General features: G+C 48.1%; 1 protein-coding gene across 7 annotated transcripts in view; it reads left to right on the top strand.

The window, feature by feature from the left end:
* usp7 (ubiquitin specific peptidase 7 (herpes virus-associated)) overlaps nt 1-24,591 on the top strand; it is a 71,848-nt gene that overhangs the window by 44,204 nt on the left and 3,053 nt on the right. For 5 of the 7 annotated variants that reach the window (XM_031814466.1, XM_031814474.1, XM_031814473.1 and 2 more), the window contains exons 21-30: nt 1,496-1,596; nt 1,851-2,004; nt 4,386-4,453; nt 4,925-5,033; nt 8,372-8,449; nt 15,194-15,294; nt 15,868-15,967; nt 16,129-16,248; nt 18,264-18,335; nt 21,577-21,667. In XM_031814466.1, coding sequence (XP_031670326.1) covers nt 1,496-1,596; nt 1,851-2,004; nt 4,386-4,453; nt 4,925-5,033; nt 8,372-8,449; nt 15,194-15,294; nt 15,868-15,967; nt 16,129-16,248; nt 18,264-18,335; nt 21,577-21,667 — 994 coding nt within the window. The remainder of the gene's footprint in view (nt 1-1,495; nt 1,597-1,850; nt 2,005-4,385; nt 4,454-4,924; nt 5,034-8,371; nt 8,450-15,193; nt 15,295-15,867; nt 15,968-16,128; nt 16,249-18,263; nt 18,336-21,576; nt 21,668-24,591) is intronic. The other 2 variants (XM_031814467.1, XM_031814471.1) reach the window with 1 other exon arrangement.

The following is a 24,591-nucleotide window of genomic DNA, read 5'->3' as shown; positions in this document are numbered from 1 at the left end:
GTCCTCTACACTGGGTGGTGAATCAGACCACTAGTCCTCTACACTGGGTGGTAAATCAGACCACTAGTCCTCTACACTGGGTGGTGAATCAGACCACTAGTCCTCTACACTGGGTGGTAAATCAGACCACTAGTCCTCTACACTGGGTGGTAAATCAGACCACTAGTCCTCTACACTGGGTGGTAAATCAGACCACTAGTCCTCTACACTGGGTGGTGAACCTTCAGTAAATCAGACCACTAGTCCTCTACACTGGGTGGTAAATCAGACCACTAGTCCTCTACACTGGGTGGTAAATCAGACCACTAGTCCTCTACACTGGGCGGTGAACCTTCAGTAAATCAGACCACTAGTCCTCTACACTGGGTGGTGAATCAGACCACTAGTCCTCTACACTGGGTGGTAAATCAGACCACTAGTCCTCTACACTGGGTGGTGAATCAGACCACTAGTCCTCTACACTGGGTGGTGAATCAGACCACTAGTCCTCTACACTGGGTGGTAAATCAGACCACTAGTCCTCTACACTGGGTGGTAAATCAGACCACTAGTCCTCTACACTGGGTGGTAAATCAGACCACTAGTCCTCTACACTGGGTGGTAAATCAGACCACTAGTCCTCTACACTGGGTGGTAAATCAGACCACTAGTCCTCTACACTGGGTGGTAAATCAGACCACTAGTCCTCTACACTGGGGTGGTAAATCAGACCACTAGTTCTCTACACTGGGTGGTAAATCAGACCACTAGTCCTCTACACTGGGTGGTAAATCAGACCACTAGTCCTCTACACTGGGTGGTAAATCAGACCACTAGTCCTCTACACTGGGTGGTAAATCAAAAAAGCAATACGAACCAAACCGCAATACGAACCAAACCCCTAAACCGCAATACGAACCAAACCCCTAAACCGCAATACGAACCAAACCGCAATACAAACCAAACCGCAATACGAACCAAACCGCAATACGAACTAAACCCCTAAACCGCAATACGAACTAAACCCCTAAACCGCAATACGAACCAAACCCCTAAACCGCAATACGAACCAAACCCCTAAACCGCAATACGAACCAAACCCCTAAACCGCAATACGAACCAAACCCCTAAACCGCAATACGAACCAAACCCCTAAACCGCAATACGAACCAAACCCCTAAACCGCAATACGAACCAAACCCCTAAACCGCAATACGAACCAAACCCCTATACCGCAATACGAACCAAACCCCTATACCGCAATACGAACCAAACCGCAATACGAACCAAACCCCTAAACCGCAATACGAACCAAACCCCTAAACCGCAATACGAACCAAACCCCCAAACCGCAATACGAACCAAACCCCCAAACCGCAATACGAACCAAACCCCCAAACCGCAATACGAACCAAACCGTGAGTTTGGTAAACGGGCTTGGTGAACCACACACACCCACCCAACTCCAGGTCTATCTACACAAACAGCCTCCATCTCCCATGTGTCTGTGTTCCAGGAAGTGAAGCCTAATTTAACAGAGCGGATACAGGACTACGACGTGTCATTGGACAAGGCCCTGGATGAGCTCATGGACGGAGACATCATCGTCTTCCAGAAGTAAGTCATTCCAACATGGGAATCTAACAACAACCTACAGGAGGGAACTGAGATGGAGAGCCCTGTTGTAGAGAATTCAGTAACGCATTGACTATCCTCTCCTCTCTCTTCTCTCCTCTCCTCTCTCTTCTCTCCTCTCCTCTCTCTCCTCTCTCCTCTCTCCTCTCCTCCCCTCTCTCTCCTCTCTCCTCCCCTCTCTCTCCTCTCCTCCCCCCTCTCCCCCCTCTCCTCCTCCTCTCCTCTCCTCTCCTCAGAGACGACCCAGAGAACGACAGCAGTGAGCTGCCCACAGCCAAGGACTACTTCCGGGACCTCTACCACCGAGTGGATGTTATCTTCTGTGACAAGACCATCCACAACGACCCCGGCTTTGTCGTCACACTCTCCAACAGGATGAACTACTTCCAGGTAACACACACTACCAACAGGATGAACTACCAGGTCAGCAAGAGGTCACACTGTCTTGCATTGTGGACGTTCCTTCAACATTTTGGGTATTGTTCCATAAAGCTAGTGTGTGTGTTAAAGACATGCTCCGGTACTTTGGGTATTGTTCCATAAAGCTAGTGTGTGTTTGTTAAAGACATGCTCTGGTACTTTGGGTATCGTTCCATAAAGCTAGTGTGTTTGTTATAGACATGCTCCGGTACTTTGGGTATTGTTCCATAAAGCTAGTGTGTGTTTGTTAAAGACATGCTCCGGTACTTTGGGTATTGTTCCATAAAGCTAGTTTGTTTTGTTAAAGACATGCTCTGGTATTTTGGGTATTGTTCCATAAAGCTAGTGTGTGTTTGTTAAAGACATGCTCCGGTACTTTGGGTATTGTTCCATAAAGCTAGTGTGTTTAAAGACATGCTCCGGTACTTTGGGTATTGTTCCATAAAGCTAGTGTGTGTTTGTTAAAGACATGCTCAGGTACTTTGGGTATTGTTCCATAAAGCTAGTGTGTGTTTGTTAAAGACATGCTCTGGTACTTTGGGTATCGTTCCATAAAGCTAGTGTGTTTAAAGACATGCTCCGGTACTTTGGGTATTGTTCCATAAAGCTAGTGTGTTTGTTAAAGACATGCTCCGGTACTTTGGGTATTGTTCCATAAAGCTAGTGTGTTTGTTAAAGACATGCTCCGGTACTTTGGGTATTGTTCCATAAAGCTAGTGTGTTTGTTAAAGACATGCTCTGGTACTTTGGGTATTGTTCCATAAAGCTAGTGTGTTTGTTAAAGACATGCTCCGGTACTTTGGGTATTGTTCCATAAAGCTAGTGTGTGTTTGTTAAAGACATGCTCAGGTACTTTGGGTATTGTTCCATAAAGCTAGTGTGTGTTTGTTAAAGACATGCTCTGGTACTTTGGGTATCGTTCCATAAAGCTAGTGTGTTTGTTAAAGACATGCTCCGGTACTTTGGGTATTGTTCCATAAAGCTAGTGTGTTTGTTAAAGACATGCTCCGGTACTTTGGGTATTGTTCCATAAAGCTAGTGTGTGTTTGTTAAAGACATGCTCTGGTACTTTGGGTATTGTTCCATAAAGCTAGTGTGTTTGTTAAAGACATGCTCCGGTACTTTGGGTATTGTTCCATAAAGCTAGTGTGTTTGTTAAAGACATGCTCCGGTACTTTGGGTATTGTTCCATAAAGCTAGTGTGTTTGTTAAAGACATGCTCCGGTACTTTGGGTATTGTTCCATAAAGCTAGTGTGTGTTTGTTAAAGACATGCTCCGGTACTTTGGGTATTGTTCCATAAAGCTAGTGTGTTTGTTAAAGACATGCTCCGGTACTTTGGGTATTGTTCCATAAAGCTAGTGTGTTTGTTAAAGACATGCTCCGGTACTTTGGGTATTGTTCCATAAAGCTAGTGTGTGTTTGTTAAAGACATGCTCCGGTACTTTGGGTATTGTTCCATAAAGCTAGTGTGTTTGTTAAAGACATGCTCCGGTACTTTGGGTATTGTTCCATAAAGCTAGTGTGTTTGTTAAAGACATGCTCCGGTACTTTGGGTATTGTTCCATAAAGCTAGTGTGTGTTTGTTAAAGACATGCTCAGGTACTTTGGGTATTGTTCCATAAAGCTAGTGTGTGTTTGTTAAAGACATGCTCTGGTACTTTGGGTATCGTTCCATAAAGCTAGTGTGTTTGTTAAAGACATGCTCCGGTACTTTGGGTATTGTTCCATAAAGCTAGTGTGTTTGTTAAAGACATGCTCCGGTACTTTGGGTATTGTTCCATAAAGCTAGTGTGTTTAAAGACATGCTCCGGTACTTTGGGTATTGTTCCATAAAGCTAGTGTGTGTTTGTTAAAGACATGCTCCGGTACTTTGGGTATTGTTCCATAAAGCTAGTGTGTTTGTTAAAGACATGCTCCGGTACTTTGGGTATTGTTCCATAAAGCTAGTGTGTTTGTTAAAGACATGCTCCGGTACTTTGGGTATTGTTCCATAAAGCTAGTTTGTGTTTGTTAAAGACATGCTCCGGTACTTTGGGTATTGTTCCATAAAGCTAGTGTGTTTGTTAAAGACATGCTCCGGTACTTTGGGTATTGTTCCATAAAGCTAGTTTGTGTTTGTTAAAGACATGCTCCGGTACTTTGGCCAATGAATGTATTTTTGAACCTACTGCTTTGGGCTGGATGTATCAATGTGTTTGTTGTTCATATTCATGTATAATCTATGAGCGGAATTACTGTTTTACCTCAATTTGGCATGAAATCCGTAGTTTTGAAAGCAACTGTTTTCTTGAAGCGGTGCTGCTGCACCTTACAAAAGTACTGGAGAATCTCTTTAACCTGTCTTGTCAGGTGGCGAAGACGGTGGCTCAGAGGTTGAACACAGATCCCATGCTCCTCCAGTTCTTCAAGTCCCAGGGGTAGGACTGCCGTCACACACACGGACACACACTCCGGTTTTACACGTGCCACACTGAGTCGGTACAAAAAAGTTTGATGCCCCAAGTTGACTTGTTGAGTAACCTGTCCCTCTCTCTCTCGTCCTACTCCCTCTCTCTCTCCTCCTACTCCTTTCCTCTCTCTTCCTCCCCCTCTCTCTCCTCCTTCCCTCTCCCTCTCGTCCTACTCCCTCTCTCCTCCTTCCCTCTCTCTCTCGTCCTCCTTCCCTCTCTCTCTTCTCCTCCTTCCCTCTCTCTCTTCTCCTCCTTCCCTCTCTCTCTCGTCCTCTTTCCCTCTCGTCCTCCTTCTCTCTCTCTCGTCCTCCTTCCCTCGTCCTCCTTCCCTCTCTCTCTCTCTCCTCCTCCTTCTCTCTCCTCCTCCTTCACTCTCTTCTCCACCTTCACTCTCTCTCCTCCTCCTCTTTCCTCCCCTCTCCTCTCCTCTCTGGGCAGGTACAGAGACGGACCTGGGAATCCTCTCAGACACAACTATGAAGGAACTCTCAGAGATTTGCTGCAGTTCTTCAAACCACGTCAACCCAAGAAACTCTACTACCAACAGGTAGGGGGGGGGTGTGTGTGTGGGGGGGGGGGGGGGGGTGTGACGTGACAGCGGATTACTGAGTCTATTTGAACTGGACTGGCGCGTCCCGGTGAAGAACGGTGTCTCTCTCGGTACACAGCAGAGCAGCGAGTCACTTCCTATCAGTCCCCATTCAGATGTTTAAGATACACGAGTCACTTCCTATCAGTCCCCATTCAGATGTTTAAGATACACGAGTCACTTCCTATCAGTCCCCATTCAGATGTTTAAGATACACGAGTCACTTCCTATCAGTCCCCATTCAGATGTTTAAGATACACGAGTCACTTCCTATCAGTCCCCATTCAGATGTTTAAGATACACGAGTCACTTCCTATCAGTCAGGAAAACCTCTTCATGTTGTCTTTACATTCTACACCTCATCTCCTGTGACAGACGTGTGGACCTGAGCACGTCACCGTGTTACATCACCAGCTCAAACTGAATCTACAAAAATTACTACTTAATTAGTGGCTAACCCCGCTAATCTGGTAGTGAGGTGGTAGATGTCTGGTGGGGGGAGGCCCTGTGGCCAGCGGCGTCTGGTGGAGAGGGCGTCTGGTGGAGAGGGCGTCTGGTGGAGAGGGCGTCTGGTGGAGAGGGCGTCTGGTGGAGAGGGCGTCTGGTGGAGAGGGCGTCTGGTGGAGAGGGCGTCTGGTGGAGAGGGCGTCTGGTGGTCCTGCAGGACCGTAAAACAGCCTGTTCCTCACCAGTCACTGCTCCATCAGTGTCTCACACACCACACCACCTGCTCCATGCTGAAGCTCCTCCACCACCAGAGAGGAGTATTATATAAGGCCTGCTCTTAGCCTCTGACCAGGCTTTCAACTACATTATCTTTCCTCGTGATTCTCCCAGACTTTCAACTACATTATCTTTCCCCGTGATTCTCCCGGTCTTTCTACAACATTACCTTTCCTCGTAATTCTCCCGGTCTTTCTACAACATTACCTTTCCTCGTGATTCTCCCAGTCTTTCAACTACATTACCTTTCCTCGTAATTCTCCCGGTCTTTCTACAACATTACCTTTCCTCGTGATTCTCCCGGTCTTTCTACAACATTACCTTTCCTCGTGATTCTCCCAGTCTTTCAACTACATTACCTTTCCTCGTGATTCTCCCAGTCTTTCAACTACATTACCTTTCCTCGTAATTCTCCCGGTCTTTCTACAACATTACCTTTCCTCGTGATTCTCCCGGTCTTTCTACAACATTACCTTTCCTCGTGATTCTCACGGTCTTTCTACAACATTACCTTTCCTCGTGATTCTCCCAGTCTTTCAACTACATTACCTTTCCTCGTAATTCTCCCGGTCTTTCTACAACATTACCTTTCCTCGTAATTCTCCCGGTCTTTCTACAACATTACCTTTCCTCGTGATTCTCCCAGTCTTTCAACTACATTACCTTTCCTCGTGATTCTCCCGGTCTTCAACATTATCTGGATTGGTCCAGTTGCATTAGATGTTGCTCTACAGCCCAACTGTTTTAGCTTCTTATTTCACTATATTAAAACGTTTTAACGTGTGTTTGTCCAATAGGGGGCGATGGCCTCGTACACCGCAATGTTTTATGGGTACTTTATCCCGATAGGACAAAGGTTGACATTGGGGGTGTACCTGTGTGGGGGGGTACCTGTGTGGGGGGGTACCTGTGGGGGTGTACCTGTGTTGGTGGTGTACCTGTGGGTGTGGGGGGGGTACCTGTGGGTGTGGGGGGGGTACCTGTGGGGGTGTACCTGTGTGGGTGGTGTACCTGTGGGTGTGGGGGGGGTACCTGTGGGTGGGGTACCTGTGGGTGTGGGTGGGGTACCTGTGGGTGTGGGTGGGGTACCTGTGGGTGGGGGGCCTGTGGGTGTGGGGGGGTACCTGTGGGGGGGTACCTGTGGGTGTGGGTGGGGTACCTGTGGGTGTGGGGGGGTACCTGTGGGTGTGTACGTGTGGGGGTGTACCTATGGATGTTTGTGTCTCGTGGGTGGGTGTGTGTGTGTGTACGTGTGGGGGTGTACCTATGGGTGTTTGTGTCTCGTGTGTGTGTACCTGTGTGTGTGTGTGTGGGGGTATACCTATGGGTGTTTGTGTCTCGTGGGTGTGTGTGTGTGTGTACCTGTGTGTGTGTGGGGGTATACCTATGGGTGTTTGTGTCTCGTGGGTGTGTGTGTGTGTGTACCTGTGTGTGTGTGTGTGGGGGTGTACCTATGGGTGTTTGTGTCTCGTGGGTGTGTGTGTGTGTGTACCTGTGTGTGTGTGTGTGTGTGGGGGGGTATACCTATGGGTGTTTGTGTCTCGTGGGTGTGTGTGTGTGTGTACCTGTGTGTGTGTGTGTGTGGGGGTGTACCTATGGGTGTGTGTGTACCTGTGTGTGTGTGTGTGTGGGGGTGTACCTATGGATGTTTGTGTCTCGTGGGTGGGTGTGGGTGTGTGTGTGTGTGTGTGTGGGGGTGTACCTATGGGTGTTTGTGTCTCGTGGGTGTGTGTGTGTGTGTGTGTACCTGTGTGTGTGTGTGTGTGGGGGTGTACCTATGGGTGTTTGTGTCTCGTGGGTGTGTGTGTGTGTGTGTGTACCTGTGTGTGTGTGTGTGTGGGGGTGTACCTATGGGTGTTTGTGTCTCGTGGGTGTGTGTATGTGTGTGTGTGTGTGTGTGTGGGGGGGTGTACCTATGGGTGTGTGTGTCTCGTGGGTGTGTGTGTGTGTGTGTGTACCTGTGTGTGTGTGTGTGTGTGTGGGGGTGTACCTATGGGTGTTTGTGTCTCGTGGGTGTGTGTGTGTACCTGTGTGTGTGTGTGTGGGGGTGTACCTATGGGTGTTTGTGTCTCGTGGGTGTGTGTGTGTGTGTACCTGTGTGTGTGTGTGTGTGGGGGTGTACCTATGGGTGTGTGTGTCTCGTGGGTGTGTGTGTGTGGGGGTGTACCTATGGGTGTGTGTGTCTTGTGGGTGTGTGTGTGTGGGGGTATACCTATGGGTGTTTGTGTCTCGTGGGTGTGTGTGTGTGTACCTGTGTGTGTGTGTCTCGTGGGTGTGTGTGTGTGGGGGTGTACCTATGGGTGTGTGTGTCTCGTGGGTGTGTGTGTGGGGGGGTGTACCTATGGGTGTGTGTGTCTCGTGTGTGTGTGGGGGGGTGTACCTATGGGTGTGTGTGTCTCGTGGGTGTGTGTGTGGGGGGGTGTACCTATGGGTGTGTGTGTGTCTCGTGGGTGTGTGTGTGGGGGGGTGTACCTATGGGTGTTTGTGTCTCGTGGGTGTGTGTGGGGGGGGTATACCTATGGGTGTGTGTGTCTCGTGGGTGTGAACTGACTGTTAATGTTGTCTCCTCTCAGTTGAAGATGAAGATCACAGACTTTGAGAACAGGAGGAGCTTTAAGTCCATATGGCTCACCAGCCAATACAGAGAAGAGGTAACACCCCCTCCCTGTTTACATTACACACAGAGGTACCATCACACCCCCTCCCTGTTTACATTACACACAGTAGAGGTACCATCACACCCCCTCCCTGTTTACATTACACACAGAGGTACCATCACACCCCCTCCCTGTTTACATTACACACAGTAGAGGTACCATCACACCCCCTCCCTGTTTACATTACACACAGTAGAGGTACCATCACACCCCCTCCCTGTTTACATTACACACAGAGGTACCATCACACCCCCTCCCTGTTTACATTACACACAGTAGAGGTACCATCACACCCCCTCCCTGTTTACATTACACACAGTAGAGGTACCATCACACCCCCTCCCTGTTTACATTACACACAGTAGAGGTACCATCACACCCCCTCCCTGTTTACATTACACACAGTAGAGGTACCATCACACCCCCTCCCTGTTTACATTACACACAGTAGAGGTACCATCACACCCCCTCCCTGTTTACATTACACACAGAGGTACCATCACACCCCCTCCCTGTTTACATTACACACAGTAGAGGTACCATCACACCCCCTCCCTGTTTACATTACACACAGTAGAGGTACCATCACACCCCCTCCCTGTTTACATTACACACAGTAGAGGTACCATCACACCCCCTCCCTGTTTACATTACACACAGAGGTACCATCACAGCCCCTCCCTGTTTACATTACACACAGTAGAGGTACCATCACACCCCCTCCCTGTTTACATTACACACAGAGACACCATCACACCCCCTCCCTGTTTACATTACACACAGAGGTACCATCACACCCCCTCCCTGTTTACATTACACACAGTAGAGGTACCATCACACCCCCTCCCTGTTTACATTACACACAGTAGAGGTACCATCACACCCCCTCCCTGTTTACATTACACACAGTAGAGGTACCATCACACCCCCTCCCTGTTTACATTACACACAGAGGTACCATCACACCCCCTCCCTGTTTACATTACACACAGTAGAGGTACCATCACACCCCCTCCCTGTTTACATTACACACAGTAGAGGTACCATCACACCCCCTCCCTGTTTACATTACACACAGTAGAGGTACCATCACACCCCCTCCCTGTTTACATTACACACAGTAGAGGTAACATCACACCCCCTCCCTGTTTACATTACACACAGTAGAGGTAACATCACACCCCCTCCCTGTTTACATTACACACAGTAGAGGTACCATCACACCCCCTCCCTGTTTACATTACACACAGTAGAGGTACCATCACACCCCCTCCCTGTTTACATTACACACAGTAGAGGTACCATCACACCCCCTCCCTGTTTACATTACACACAGAGACGGACATCACACCCCCTCCCTGTTTACATTACACACAGAGGTACCATCACACCCCCTCCCTGTTTACATTACACACAGAGGTACCATCACACCCCCTCCCTGTTTACATTACACACAGAGGTACCATCACACCCCCTCCCTGTTTACATTACACACAGTAGAGTACCATCACACCCCCTCCCTGTTTACATTACACACAGAGGTACCATCACACCCCCTCCCTGTTTACATTACACACAGTAGAGGTACCATCACACCCCCTCCCTGTTTACATTACACACAGAGACGACATCACACCCCCTCCCTGTTTACATTACACACAGAGGTACCATCACACCCCCTCCCTGTTTACATTACACACAGTAGAGGTACCATCACACCCCCTCCCTGTTTACATTACACACAGTAGAGGTACCATCACACCCCCTCCCTGTTTACATTACACACAGTAGAGGTACCATCACACCCCCTCCCTGTTTACATTACACACAGTAGAGGTACCATCACACCCCCCTCCCTGTTTACATTACACACAGTAGAGGTACCATCACACCCCCTCCCTGTTTACATTACACACAGTAGAGGTACCATCACACCCCTCCCTGTTTACATCACACAGTAGAGGTACATCACCCCCTCCCTGTTTACATTACACACAGTAGAGGGTACCATCACACCCCCTCCCTGTTTACATTACACACAGTAGAGGTACCATCACACCCCCTCCCTGTTTACATTACACACGTAGAGGTACCATCACACCCCCTCCCTGTTTACATTACACACAGTAGATGGTACCATCACACCCCCTCCCTGTTTTACATTACACACAGTAGAGGTACCATCACACCCCCCTCCCTGTTTACATTACACACAGTAGAGGTACCATCACACCCCCTCCCTGTTTACATTACACACAGTAGAGGTACCATCACACCCCCTCCCTGTTTACATTACACACAGTAGAGGTACCATCACACCCCCTCCCTGTTTACATTACACACAGAGGTACCATCACACCCCCTCCCTGTTTACATTACACACAGTAGAGGTACCATCACACCCCCTCCCTGTTTACATTACACACAGTAGAGGTACCATCACACCCCCTCCCTGTTTACATTACACACAGAGGTACCATCACACCCCCTCCCTGTTTACATTACACACAGAGGTACCATCACACCCCCTCCCTGTTTACATTACACACAGAGGTACCATCACACCCCCTCCCTGTTTACATTACACACAGAGACGACATCACACCCCCCTCCCTGTTTACATTACACACAGTAGAGGTACCATCCACACCCCCTCCCTGTTTACATTACACACAGTAGAGGTACCATCACACCCCCTCCCTGTTTACATTACACACAGTAGAGGTACCATCACACCCCCTCCCTGTTTACATTACACACAGTAGAGGTACCATCACACCCCCTCCCTGTTTACATTACACCACAGTAGAGGTACCATCACACCCCCTCCCTGTTTACATTACACACAGTAGAGGTACCATCACACCCCCTCCCTGTTTACATTACACACAGTAGAGGTACCATCACACCCCCTCCCTGTTTACATTACACACAGTAGAGGTACCATCACACCCCTCCCTGTTTACATTACACACAGTAGAGGTACCATCACACCCCTCCCTGTTTACATTACACACAGTAGAGGTACCATCACACCCCCCTCCCTGTTTACATTACAACCAAGAGGTACCATCACACCCCCTCCCTGTTTACATTACACACAGTAGAGGTACCATCACACCCCCTCCCTGTTTACATTACACACAGTAGAGGTACCATCACACCCCCTCCCTGTTTACATTACACACAGTAGAGGTACCATCACACCCCCTCCCTGTTTACATTACACACAGTAAGGGTACCATCACACCCCCTCCCTGTTTACATTACACACAGAGGTACCATCACACCCCCTCCCTGTTTACATTACACACAGTAGAGGTACCATCACACCCCCTCCCTGTTTACATTACACACAGTAGAGGTACCATCACACCCCCTCCCTGTTTACATTACACACAGTAGACAACATTTATATTACAGTAGAGACAACATCACACCCCCTCCCTGTTTACATTACACACAGAGGTACCATCACACCCCCTCCCTGTTTACATTACACACAGAGGTACCATCACACCCCCTCCCTGTTTACATTACACACAGAGACGACATCACACCCCCTCCCTGTTTACATTACACACAGTAGAGGTACCATCACACCCCCTCCCCTGTTTACATTACACACAGTAGAGGTACCATCACACCCCCTCCCTGTTTACATTACACACAGTAGAGGTACCATCACACCCCCTCCCTGTTTACATTACACACAGTAGAGGTACCATCACACCCCCTCCCTGTTACATTACACACAGTAGAGGTACCATCACACCCCCTCCCTGTTTACATTACACACAGTAGAGGTACCATCACACCCCCTCCCTGTTTACATTACACACAGAGGTACCATCACACCCCCTCCCTGTTTACATTACACACAGAGGTACCATCACACCCCCTCCCTGTTTACATTACACACAGTAGAGGTACCATCACACCCCCTCCCTGTTTACATTACACACAGTAGAGGTACCATCACACCCCCTCCCTGTTTACATTACACACAGAGACCACATCACACCCCCTCCCTGTTTACATTACACACAGAGACAACATCACACCCCCTCCCTGTTTACATTACACACAGTAGACAACATTTATATTATAGTAGAGACAACATCACACCCCCTCCCTGTTTACATTACACACAGTAGACAACATCACACCCCCCTCCCTGTTTACATTACACACAGAGACAACATTTATATTATAGTAGAGACAACATCACACCCCCTCCCTGTTTACATTACACACAGTAGACAACATTTATATTACACACAGTAGAGAGACGTTTAGATTACACACAGTAGACAACATTTAGATTACACACAGTAGAGAGACGTTTATATTACAGTAGAGACAACATTACACACAGAGACGACATTTATATTACACACAGTAGACGACATGTAGATTACACACAGTAGAGAGACAACATTTAGATTACACACAATAGAGAGACAACATTTAGATTACACACAGTAGAGAGACGACATTTAGATTACACACAGTAGAGACATTTAGATTACACACAGTAGAGACATTTAGATTACACACAGTAGAGAGACGACATTTAGATTACACACAGTAGAGAGACGACATTTAGATTACCACACAGTAGAGACATTTATATTACACACAGTAGAGACATTTAGATTACACACAGTAGAGAGACAACATTTAGATTACACACAGTAGAGACAACATTTAGATTACACACAGTAGAGAGACGACGTTTAGATTACACACAGTAGAGAGACAACATTTAGATTACACACAGTAGAGAGACGACATTTAGATTACACACAGTAGAGAGGACATTTAGATTACACACAGTAGAGACAACATTTAGATTACACACAGTAGAGAGACAACATTTAGATTACACACAGTAGAGACAACATTTAGATTACACACAGTAGAGACAACATTTAGATTACACACAGTAGAGAGACGACATTTATATTACACACAGTAGAGAGACGACATTTATATTACACACAGTAGAGAGACGACATTTAGATTACACACAGTAGAGACGACATTTAATTTATTCTCCAGCTTTTTGAATTTGATGTTTCCTGAGGCGACAGAACAGAATGTCACATTTTTTTATTTGCGGGTATTTTCACATCTGTTTTACTGTTTTAGAAATTAAAGCACTTCATGTATCTAGTATCATGTATTAAAATAGTCAAAGGTTTAGTATTTGGTCCCATATTCCTAGCATGCAATGACTACATCCATCAAGCTTGTGACTACCAACTAGTTGGATGAATATGTTGTGCCCAATAGAAATGAAGGGTAAATAATGTTTTGTCATTTTAGAGTCACTTTTATTGTAAATAAGAATGGAATGTTTCTAAACACTTCTACATGAATGTGGATGCTACCATGGTTACAGATCATCCTGAATGAATCATGAATAGTAATGATCATACCGCCCCAAAATTGCTCCCCTGTTATTGGTTATGGTGGGGGGCGGGCCATGATCATACTGCCCTGTTATTGGTTATGGTGGGGGGCGGGGCATGATCATACCGCCCTGTTATTGGTTATGGTGGGGGGGGCGGGGCATGATCATACCGCCCTGTTATTGGTTATGGTGGGGGGGGGGGGGGGGGGCATGATCATACCGCCCTGTTATTGGTTATGGTGGGGTGCGGGGCATGATCTTACCGCCCTGTTATTGGTTATGGTGGGGGGCGGGGCCTGATCATAACGCCCTGTTATTGGTAGTGTGGGGCAGGGCATGATCATACTGCCCTGTTATTGGTAGTAGTGGGGGGCGGGGCTTGATCATACCGCCCTGTTATTGGTAGTAGTGGGGGGGGCGAGGCTTGATCATACCGCCCTGTTATTGGTAGTAGTGGGGGGGCGAGGCTTGATCATACCGCCCTGTTATTGGTAGTAGTGTGGGGCGGGGCATGATCATACCGCCCTGTTATTGGTAGTAGTGTGGGGCGGGGCCTGATCATACCTCCCTGTTATTGGTAGTAGTGTGGGGCGGGGCATGATCATACCGCCCTGTTATTGGTAGTAGTGTGGGGCGGGGCCTGATCATACCGCCCTGTTATTGGTAGTAAGTGTGGGGCGGGGCCTGATCATACCGCCCTGTTATTGGTAGTAGTGTGGGGCGGGGCCTGATCATACCGCCCTGTTATTGGTAGTAGTGTGGGGCGGGGCATGATCATACCGCCCTGTTATTGGTAGTAGTGTGGGGCGGGGCCTGATCATACCGCCCTGTTATTGGTAGTAGTGTGGGGCGGGGCATGATCATACCGCCCTGTTATTGGTAGTAGTGTGGGGCGGGGCATGATCATACCGCCCTGTTATTGGTGGTAGTGGGGGGCGGGGCCTGATCATACCGCCCTGTTATTGGTGGTAGTGGGGGGCGGGGCCTGATCTTTTAATGTTACACCAAAACAAGCTGCAAATGTATCTGACAAGTTGGTAGAGTCACAAGCTTGATCTATTCGTTGCGTGCTAGAAATATGGGACCAAACACAAAACCTTTCACTATTTTAATACACCCAAGTGAATTTGTCTCGATACTTATGACGTCTTCAAAAGGGGGAACTAGATGTAGAAATAAAATAAACATGTGTATGAAAATGCCCTCGAATAAAAAGTAACATTCTGTACTGTCACCTCGTATGAAAAATGTGATCTCACTCAGGCTTTCTAACCTTTTTGACCCTGATGATGAATAAATGACTAACTCTCTCCCTCCAGGAGATCACTCTCTACCCAGATAAACACGGCTGTGTCAGGGACCTGCTGGAGGAATGTAAAAAAGCTGTGGAGCTCTCCGACAAAGGCTCAGAGAAGCTCCGGTAAGCAGAGAGACTGTCACCACAGTGCTGCCCTCTGGTGGTCAGGCCTGTATTACACCCTGGGGTTCTTCAATGGTATTATTATACCTCTGGTGGTCAGGCCTGTATTACATCTTGGGGTTCTTCAATGGTATTAATGGTGGTCAGGCCTGTATTGCACCCTGGGGTTCTTCAATGGTATTAATGGTGGTCAGGCCTGTATTACACCCTGGGGTTCTTCAATGGTATTAATGGTGGTCAGGCCTGTATTACACCCTTGGGTTCTTCAATGGTATTAATGGTGGTCAGGCCTGTATTACACCCTGGGGTTCTTCAATGCTATTATTAGGCATGACTGCTGCTGTTCTCTACTTTTCTCCACCCTGCCTCTAACCTCTCACTCTCTCTCTCTCTCCCTCACGCCCTCTCTCTCTCCCTCACGCCCTCTCTCTCTCCCTCACGCCCTCTCTCTCCCTCCCTCACGCCCTCTCTCTCCCTCCCACTCTCTCCTCTTTCCCCCTCCCTCCCTCCTCCCTCTCCTCTTTCCCCCTCCTTCCCTCCTCCCTCTCATTCCCCCTCCCTCTCTCTCCCCAGACTGTTGGAGATAGTAAGCTATAAGATCATCGGGGTTCACCAGGAGGACGAGCTGTTAGAATGTTTATCTCCCGCCGCCAGCCGTACCTTCAGAATAGAGGTTTGTTCTTTCTCCTCTTGTTCTCTCTCTCTCTGTCTCTCTCTCTCTGTCTCTCTGTGTCTCTCTCTCTCTCTCTCTCTCTCTCTCTCTCTCTCTCTCCACACCTTCAGAATAGAGGTATGTTCCTCCTCTCCTCCTAACCCCTCTCTCTCTCGCTCTAGGAACTTCCTCTGGACCAGGTAGACCTGGATAAGGACACTGAGATGTTGATTCCCGTCGCACATTTCCACAAGGAGGTCTTTGGAACGTTTGGAATCCCTTTCCTGTTGAAGATCAGACAGGTGTGTTGTCTTTCCTGTTGAAGATCAGACAGGTGTGTTGTCTTTCCTGTTGAAGATCAGACAGGTGTGTTGTCTCACTCTGTTTCATGTCTCACTGACTGGATCTGGTGGGACTGACTATTCTGACTGGATCTGGTGGGACTGACTGTTCTGACTGACTGGATCTGGTGGGACTGACTATTCTGACTGGATCTGGTGGGACTGACTGTTCTGACTGGATCTGGTGGGACTGACTGTTCTGACTGACTGGATCTGGTGGGACTGACTGGTCTGACTGGATCTGGTGGGACTGACTGGTCTGACTGGATCTGGTGGGACTGACTGGATCTGGCGGGACTGACTGGTCTGACTGGATCTGGCGGGACTGACTGGATCTGGCGGGACTGACTGGATCTGGCGGGACTGACTGGTCTGACTGGATCTGGTGGGACTGACTGGTCTGACTGGATCTGGTGGGACTGACTGGTCTGACTGGATCTGGTGGGACTGACTGGTCTGACTGGATCTGGTGGGTCTGACTGGTCTGACTGGATCTGGTGGGACTGACAGCCTAATGCTGAAGCATGTCTGTCCTGCTGTCTCAGACAGAGGTGTCTAGTCTACTGTAGCTGATGGTAAAGTTGTACTGCACTGCTACTATTTTTGCCACATAATGTTGTTAAAACAAGATATCTAACAAAAAGTTCATTGCTTTGCCACATTTTTTGCAGTATTACTTTAGTGCCTTGTTGCAAACCGGATGCATATTCATATTGTGTGCAGGGTTCCTTTTCACTAGATTAGTATTGTGGATTAACAACAAATGTTGCTACTGAGGAACCATTTTGGGTTTCAGTATAACTTTTGTATGAGTGAAGCTTTTAGTGAGATCTTTTAATGTTTTTTAATATATTACATTTCAGTCCCCCAAACATATTCATTATATAAATAAGCATGTTTTAATTTTGTCCGGGTTACCATTCCAAATAAATGTCAATATTATTTGCTCATATATAATTTGAAAGATGAGTAGTCTGGCGTAGATAGTGCCATTAGTGAATACATAAACTGTGGTTTGATTGGCGTTAAACGGTGTGATTTAAAAATACAAATAAAAACATGTCAATTTTTTTATATAAAAAGTTCAGAAACTTGAGTCATCTGCATATATTAACACTTGTTTTTAGTCTGATTTTGTAAACCCTTGATGTTATTGTTCGATCCAAACTTAAGAGAGCATTTCAATGGCCAGAACAAATACATATGGAGACAACGGACAACCTTGTTTAACTCCTCTGGGCAGTTCAATACTTTCTGAGACGTTTATTTTACTGTTTTAAATCTTGGTGTTGCTGTACATGACTTTAACCTGTTGTACAAGAGATTCCCCAAGATGTATCAAAGACTTTAACCTGTTGTACAAGAGATTCCCCAAGATTTATCAAAGACTTTAACCTGTTGTACAAGAGATTCCCCAAGATTTATCAAAGGTCTTTTTCGAAGTTGTTCTATTCGCTCTGCATTTTGTCAGGAGTTTTGCATCACAGCAATGAAGTGTAAAGGGGCCTCCAATTATTATTATTATTATTATTATTTTTTTTCCGGGCCTGTTTCAGTAATAATGAAACCAGACCTTCTTGTTGAGTGTCTGATAATGCATCGTTTTTATAGGAGTGGTTAGAACACACTAATAATGGATCGTTGAGTAGATCAAAGGTTTGATATACAGTTGAAGTTGGAAGTTCACATACACTTAGGTTGGAGTCATTAAAACTCGCTTTTCAACCACTCCACAAATTTCTTGTTAACAAACTATAGTTTTGGCAAGTCGGTTAGGACATCTACTTTGTGCATGACACAAGTAATTTTTTCCACAATTGTTTACAGACAGATTATTTCACTTATTCACTGTATCACAATTCCAGTGGGTCAGAAGTTTACATACACTAAATTGACTGTGCCTTTAAATAGCTTGGAGGATTGTAACGCTGCTGGGTTTTTCCTGTGCGTTTGACTACCTCTGTGTGTGTTCTCAGGGTGAGCCGTTCAGAGATGTGATGAGGAGGATTCAGAGCATGCTGGAAATCCAGGAGAAAGAGTTTGAGAAGGTCAGTATTTCTTCCCCGTCTTCAATCCCTCCCTATTTCTCCCTTCCCTCTCTCGCCTTCTCTCTCTCCTCCTCCCTCACCATTGCCCTCTTACCGAAGTAATTTTGATAATATCGGTAATTTCGATGATTAGGCTACACAACTGCAGATTTTTTGTGTTCTAAAAACCATTATTTGGTCAACAGTAATGTACAATTAACCTGCTTCCTGCAATGACAGTGTCTGCCCAGTCCTTGGCTGCATTCCAAACACTTAAAAGACACCTTCTCCCCTCAGCCCTCAAATGAAGTGGAAACTTAATGATTTAGGTTTTTAAATGGACCACCCTTGCCCGGAAATTCGTCTCATCCCGCAATTGTGTTTTCAGCCATCGGTAGCTTGTGGATGCTTTATATGTGTTACAGTCAATTATGATTGCATGTCTACTTATATTAACGTTATATAATTATTAGACACCTACTGTAGGATAGCTAGCAAATTAATTAGCTAACTAACGTTAGCCTGCCTACTGTATGATAGCTAGCAAATTAATTAGCTAACTAACGTTAGCCTGCCTACTGTATGATAGCTAGCAAATTAATTAGCTAACTAACGTTAGCCTGCCTACTGTATGATAGCTAGCAAATTAATTAGCTAACTAACGTTAGCCTGCCTACTGTATGATAGCTAGCAAATTAATTAGCTAACTAACGTTAGCCTGCCTACTGTATGATAGCTAGCAAATTAATTAGCTAACTAACGTTAGCCTGCCTACTGTATGATAGCTAGCAAATTAATTAGCTAACTAACGTTAGCCTGCCTACTGTATGATAGCTAGCAAATTAATTAGCTAACTAACGTTAGCCTGCCTACTGTATGATAGCTAGCAAATTAATTAGCTAACTAACGTTAGCCTGCCTACTGTATGATAGCTAGCAAATTAATTAGCTAACTAACGTTAGCCTGCCTACTGTATGATAGCTAGCAAATTAATTAGCTAACTAACGTTAGCCTGCCTACTGTATGATAGCTAGCAAATTAATTAGCTAACTAACGTTAGCCTGCCTACTGTATGATAGCTAGCAAATTAATTAGCTAACTAACGTTAGCCTGCCTACTGTATGATAGCTAGCAAATTAATTAGCTAACTAACGTTAGCCTGCCTAGCTGGAACTTCTGAATAAGGAAAATGTTTTATTTCTACCATTTCCAAATGCGAACCAAACAGAAACAACATTAGTTTTACGAGACGTGTTTGTGCCGTCGTGTGCATTAGTAGCACATTTTGCTACACGTTTTACATTCGTTTTTTACTTCCACCGTATTGACTTCTCCGTATGTTGACTTCTCCGTATGTTGACTTCTCCGTATGTTGACTTCTCCGTATTGACTTCTCCGTATGTTGACTTCTCCGTATTGACTTCTCCGTATTGACTTCTCCGTATGTTGACTTCTCCGTATGTTGACTTCTCCGTATGTTGACTTCTCCGTATTGACGGTGAGGTTAAAGTTTCAGCTGACTTTTCTTAGCGGGGATGTACAACCATGGTGAATTGAATTATGGGGACGTTTCAGGCCCCTGACATCAACATAATTGTACACTTCTAAACGGGGAGTCCCCCAAGAGCATAAGGTACCATAGACAAGGGTGTGTCTTTTATGAGTCTGAAACCCAGCCCCTTGTTTCTCTGCTGGCTCCCACTCCCACTTAGCACGTGAAGGGAGCGTTTTGATACACACAATCATACTGACAGTTGAGCGACGGAGCGTTTTGATACACACAATCATACTGACATTTGAGCGACGTTTTGAAATGGAATTGCGGCGAAAACCGTTGTTAAAAACGCCTACTGTCTACAGCCATTTATAGCCTAGCCGCTCTGATGCTACATCCATCTATAGCCTAGCCGCTATGATGCTACAGCCATCTATAGCCTAGCCGCTATGATGCTACAGCCATCTATAGCCTAGCCGCTATGCTGCTACATCCATCAGCCATCTATAGCCTAGCTGCTATGCTGCTACATCCATCAGCCATCTATAGCCTAGCCGCTATGCTGCTACATCCATCAGCCATCTATAGCCTAGCCGCTATGATGCTACATCTATAGCCTAGCCGCTATGATGCTACATCCATCAGCCATCTATAGCCTAGCCACTATGATGCTACATCCATCAGCCATCTATAGCCTAGCCACTATGATGCTACATCCATCAGCCATCTATAGCCTAGCCGCTATGCTGCTACATCCATCAGCCATCTATAGCCGAAACGCTATGCTGCTACATCCATCAGCCATCTATAGCCGAACCGCTATGCTGCTACATCCATCAGCCATCTATAGCCGAACCGCTATGCTGCTACATCCATCAGCCATCTATAGCCTAGCCGCTATGCTGCTACATTCATCAGCCATCTATAGCCGAACCACTATGCTGCTACATCCGTCAGCCATCTATAGCCGAACCGCTATGCTGCTACATCCGTCAGCCATCTATAGCCTAGCCGCTATGCTGCTACATCCATCAGCCATCTATAGCCTAGCCGCTATGCTGCTACATCCGTCAGCCATCTATAACCAGGAGGGTGGAGTATAAACCCCTAACTGACCTGTTGAGTGATGAGCAGTTATAACCAGTGATGAGCAGTTATAACCAGTGATGAGCAGTTATAACCAGGAGGGAGGAGTATTAACCCCTTTCTGACCTGTTGAGTGATGAGCAGTTATAACCAGTGATGAGCAGTTATAACCCGTGATGAGCAGTTATAACCAGGAGGGTGGAGTATAAACTACTGACCTGTTGAGTGATGAGCAGTTATAACCAGTGATGAGCAGTTATAACCAGTGATGAGCAGTTATAACCAGTGATGAGCAGTTATAACCAGTGATGAGCAGTTATAACCAGGAGGGAGGAGTATAAACGGCTCTATGACCTGTTATAACCAGTGATGAACAGTTATAACCAGTGATGAACAGTTATAACCAGTGATGAACAGTTATAACCAGTGATGAGCAGTTATAACCAGTGATGAACAGTTATAACCAGTGATGAGCAGTTATAACCAGGAGGGAGGAGTATTAACCCCTTACTGACCTGTTGAGTGATGAGCAGTTATAACCAGTGATGAGCAGTTATAACCAGTGATGACCTGTTATAACCAGGAGGGAGGAGTATAAACGGCTCTATGACCTGTTATAACCAGGAGGGAGGAGTATTAACCCCTTACTGAATACTCACTGTGTTCTTTGTTTGTCTGCAGTTCAAGTTTGCGATAGTGATGATGGGCCGGCATCAGTACCTCACTGAGGATGAGTACGAGGTCAACCTGAAAGACTTCCAGCCACAGCCAGGTACAGTACTACTAACTACTAGTGTTGCACGGTATGCCAAAACTTTGGTACTCTTTTGAACACTAGAACATGAAAAACGGTTCGGTACTACAATTTCTGTTACTTTCGGGACTTCTTGTCCAATGTCGTGTACGGATTGAGAGGATCCACTCTTCTCTAGGGGGCGGTAGCTAGCCAGGCTACTTGTCTTCTCTAGGGGGCGGTAGCTAGCCAGGCTACTTGTCTTCTCTAGGGGGCGGTAGCTAGCCAGGCTACCTGTCTTCTCTAGGGGGCGGTAGCTAGCCAGGCTACCTGTCTTCTCTAGGGGGCGGTAGCTAGCCAGGCTACCTGTCTTCTCTAGGGGGCGGTAGCTAGCCAGGCTACCTGTCTTCTCTAGGGGGCGGTAGCTAGCCAGGCTACCTGTCTTCTCTAGGGGGCGGTAGCTAGCCAGGCTACCTGTCTTCTCTAGGGGGCGGTAGCTAGCCAGGCTACCTGTCTTCTCTAGGGGGCGGTAGCTAGCCAGGCTACCTGTCTTCTCTAGGGGGCGGTAGCTAGCCAGGCTACCTGTCTTCTCTAGGGGGCGGTAGCTAGCCAGGCTACCTGTCTTCTCTAGGGGGCGGTAGCTAGCCAGGCTACCTGTCTTCTCTAGGGGGCGGTAGCTAGCCAGGCTACCTGTCTTCTCTAGGGGCGGTAGCTAGCCAGGCTTACCTGTCTTCTCTAGGGGCGGTAGCTAGCCAGGCTACCTGTCTTCTCTAGGGGGCGGTAGCTAGCCAGGCTACCTGTCTTCTCTAGGGGGGGGGGGGGCGGTAGCTAGCCAGGCTACCTGTCTTCTCTAGGGGGGGGGGGGGGGGGGGGGGGTAGCTAGCCAGGCTACCTGTCTTCTCTAGGGGGGGGGCGGTAGCTAGCCAGGCTACCTGTCTTCTCTAGGGGGGGGGGGGGGCGGTAGCTAGCCAGGCTACCTGTCTTCTCTAGGGGGGGGGGGGGGGCGGTAGCTAGCCAGGATACCTGTCTTCTCTAGGGGGCGGTAGCTAGCCAGGCTACCTGTCTTCTCTAGGGGGCGGTAGCTAGCCAGGCTACCTGTCTTCTCTAGGGGGGGGGGGGGCGGTAGCTAGCCAGGCTACCTGTCTTCTCTAGGGGGGGGGGGGGCGGTAGCTAGCCAGGCTACCTGTCTTCTCTAGGGGGGGGGGGGGGGGGGTAGCTAGCCAGGCTACCTGTCTTCTCTAGGGGGGGGGCGGTAGCTAGCCAGGCTACCTGTCTTCTCTAGGGGGGGGGGGGCGGTAGCTAGCCAGGCTACCTGTCTTCTCTAGGGGGGGGGGGGGCGGTAGCTAGCCAGGATACCTGTCTTCTCTAGGGGGCGGTAGCTAGCCAGGCTACCTGTCTTCTCTAGGGGCGGTAGCTAGCCAGGCTACCTGTCTTCTCTAGGGGGGGGGGGGGCGGTAGCTAGCCAGGCTACCTGTCTTCTCTAGGGGGGGGGGGGCGGTAGCTAGCCAGGCTACCTGTCTTCTCTAGGGGGGGGGGGGGGGGGTAGCTAGCCAGGCTACCTGTCTTCTCTAGGGGGGGGCGGTAGCTAGCCAGGCTACCTGTCTTCTCTAGGGGGGGGGGGGGGGTAGCTAGCCAGGCTACCTGTCTACTCTAGGGGGGGGGGCGGTAGCTAGCCAGGCTACCTGTCTTCTCTAGGGGGGGGGGGCGGTAGCTAGCCAGGCTACCTGTCTTCTCTAGGGGGGGGGGCGGTAGCTAGCCAGGCTACCTGTCTTCTCTAGGGGGGGGGGGGGCGGTAGCTAGCCAGGCTACCTGTCTTCTCTAGGGGGGGGGGGGGCGGTAGCTAGCCAGGCTACCTGTCTTCTCTAGGGGGGGGGGGCGGTAGCTAGCCAGGCTACCTGTCTTCTCTAGGGGGGGGGGGCGGTAGCTAGCCAGGCTACCTGTCTTCTCTAGGGGGGGGGGGGGGGGGGTAGCTAGCCAGGCTACCTGTCTTCTCTAGGGGGGGCGGTAGCTAGCCAGGCTACCTGTCTTCTCTAGGGGGGGCGGTAGCTATCCAGGCTTCTTGTCTTCTCTAGAGGGGGGCGGTAGCTAGCCAGGCTACCTGTCTTCTCTAGGGGGGGGCGGTAGCTAGCCAGGCTACCTGTCTTCTCTAGGGGGGGCGGTAGCTAGCCAGGCTACCTGTCTTCTCTAGGGGGGGGGCGGTAGCTAGCCAGGCTACCTGTCTTCTCTAGGGGGGGGGCGGTAGCTAGCCAGGCTACCTGTCTTCTCTAGGGGGGGGGGGCGGTAGCTAGCCAGGCTACCTGTCTTCTCTAGGGGGGGGGGGGGGGCGGTAGCTAGCCAGGCTACCTGTCTTCTCTAGAGGGGGGCGGTAGCTAGCCAGGCTGTGCTTGTGCATGTAGCTGACACACTACTACTAACTACCGCTGCTACTACTAACTACCGCTGCTACTACTAACTACCGCTGCTACTACTAACTACCGCTGCCACTACTACTACTAACTACCGCTGCCACTACTACTACTAACTACCGCTGCCACTTCTACTACTAACTACCGCTGCCACTACTACTACTAACTACCGCTGCCACTTCTACTACTAACTACCGCTGCCACTTCTACTACTAACTACCGCTGCCACTACTACTGCTAACTACCGCTGCCACTACTACTGCTAACTACCGCTGCCACTACTACTGCTAACTACCGCTGCCACTACTACTGCTAACTACCGCTGCCACTACTACTGCTAACTACCGCTGCCACTACTACTGCTAACTACCGCTGCCACTTCTACTGCTAACTACCGCTGCCACTTCTACTGCTAACTGCCACTTCTACTACTAACTACCGCTGCCACTACTACTACTAACTACCGCTGCCACTTCTACTACTAACTACCGCTGCCACTACTACTACTAACTACCGCTGCCACTACTACTACTAACTACCGCTGCCACTACTACTGCT

The sequence above is a fragment of the Oncorhynchus kisutch genome, unplaced genomic scaffold (assembly GCF_002021735.2).
Source record: "Oncorhynchus kisutch isolate 150728-3 unplaced genomic scaffold, Okis_V2 Okis06b-Okis10b_hom, whole genome shotgun sequence".
In the NCBI taxonomy this organism is placed as follows: domain Eukaryota; kingdom Metazoa; phylum Chordata; class Actinopteri; order Salmoniformes; family Salmonidae; genus Oncorhynchus; species Oncorhynchus kisutch.
The sequence above is the reverse complement of the archived record's forward strand: the minus strand, read 5'-3'. Positions and strand labels throughout refer to the sequence as shown.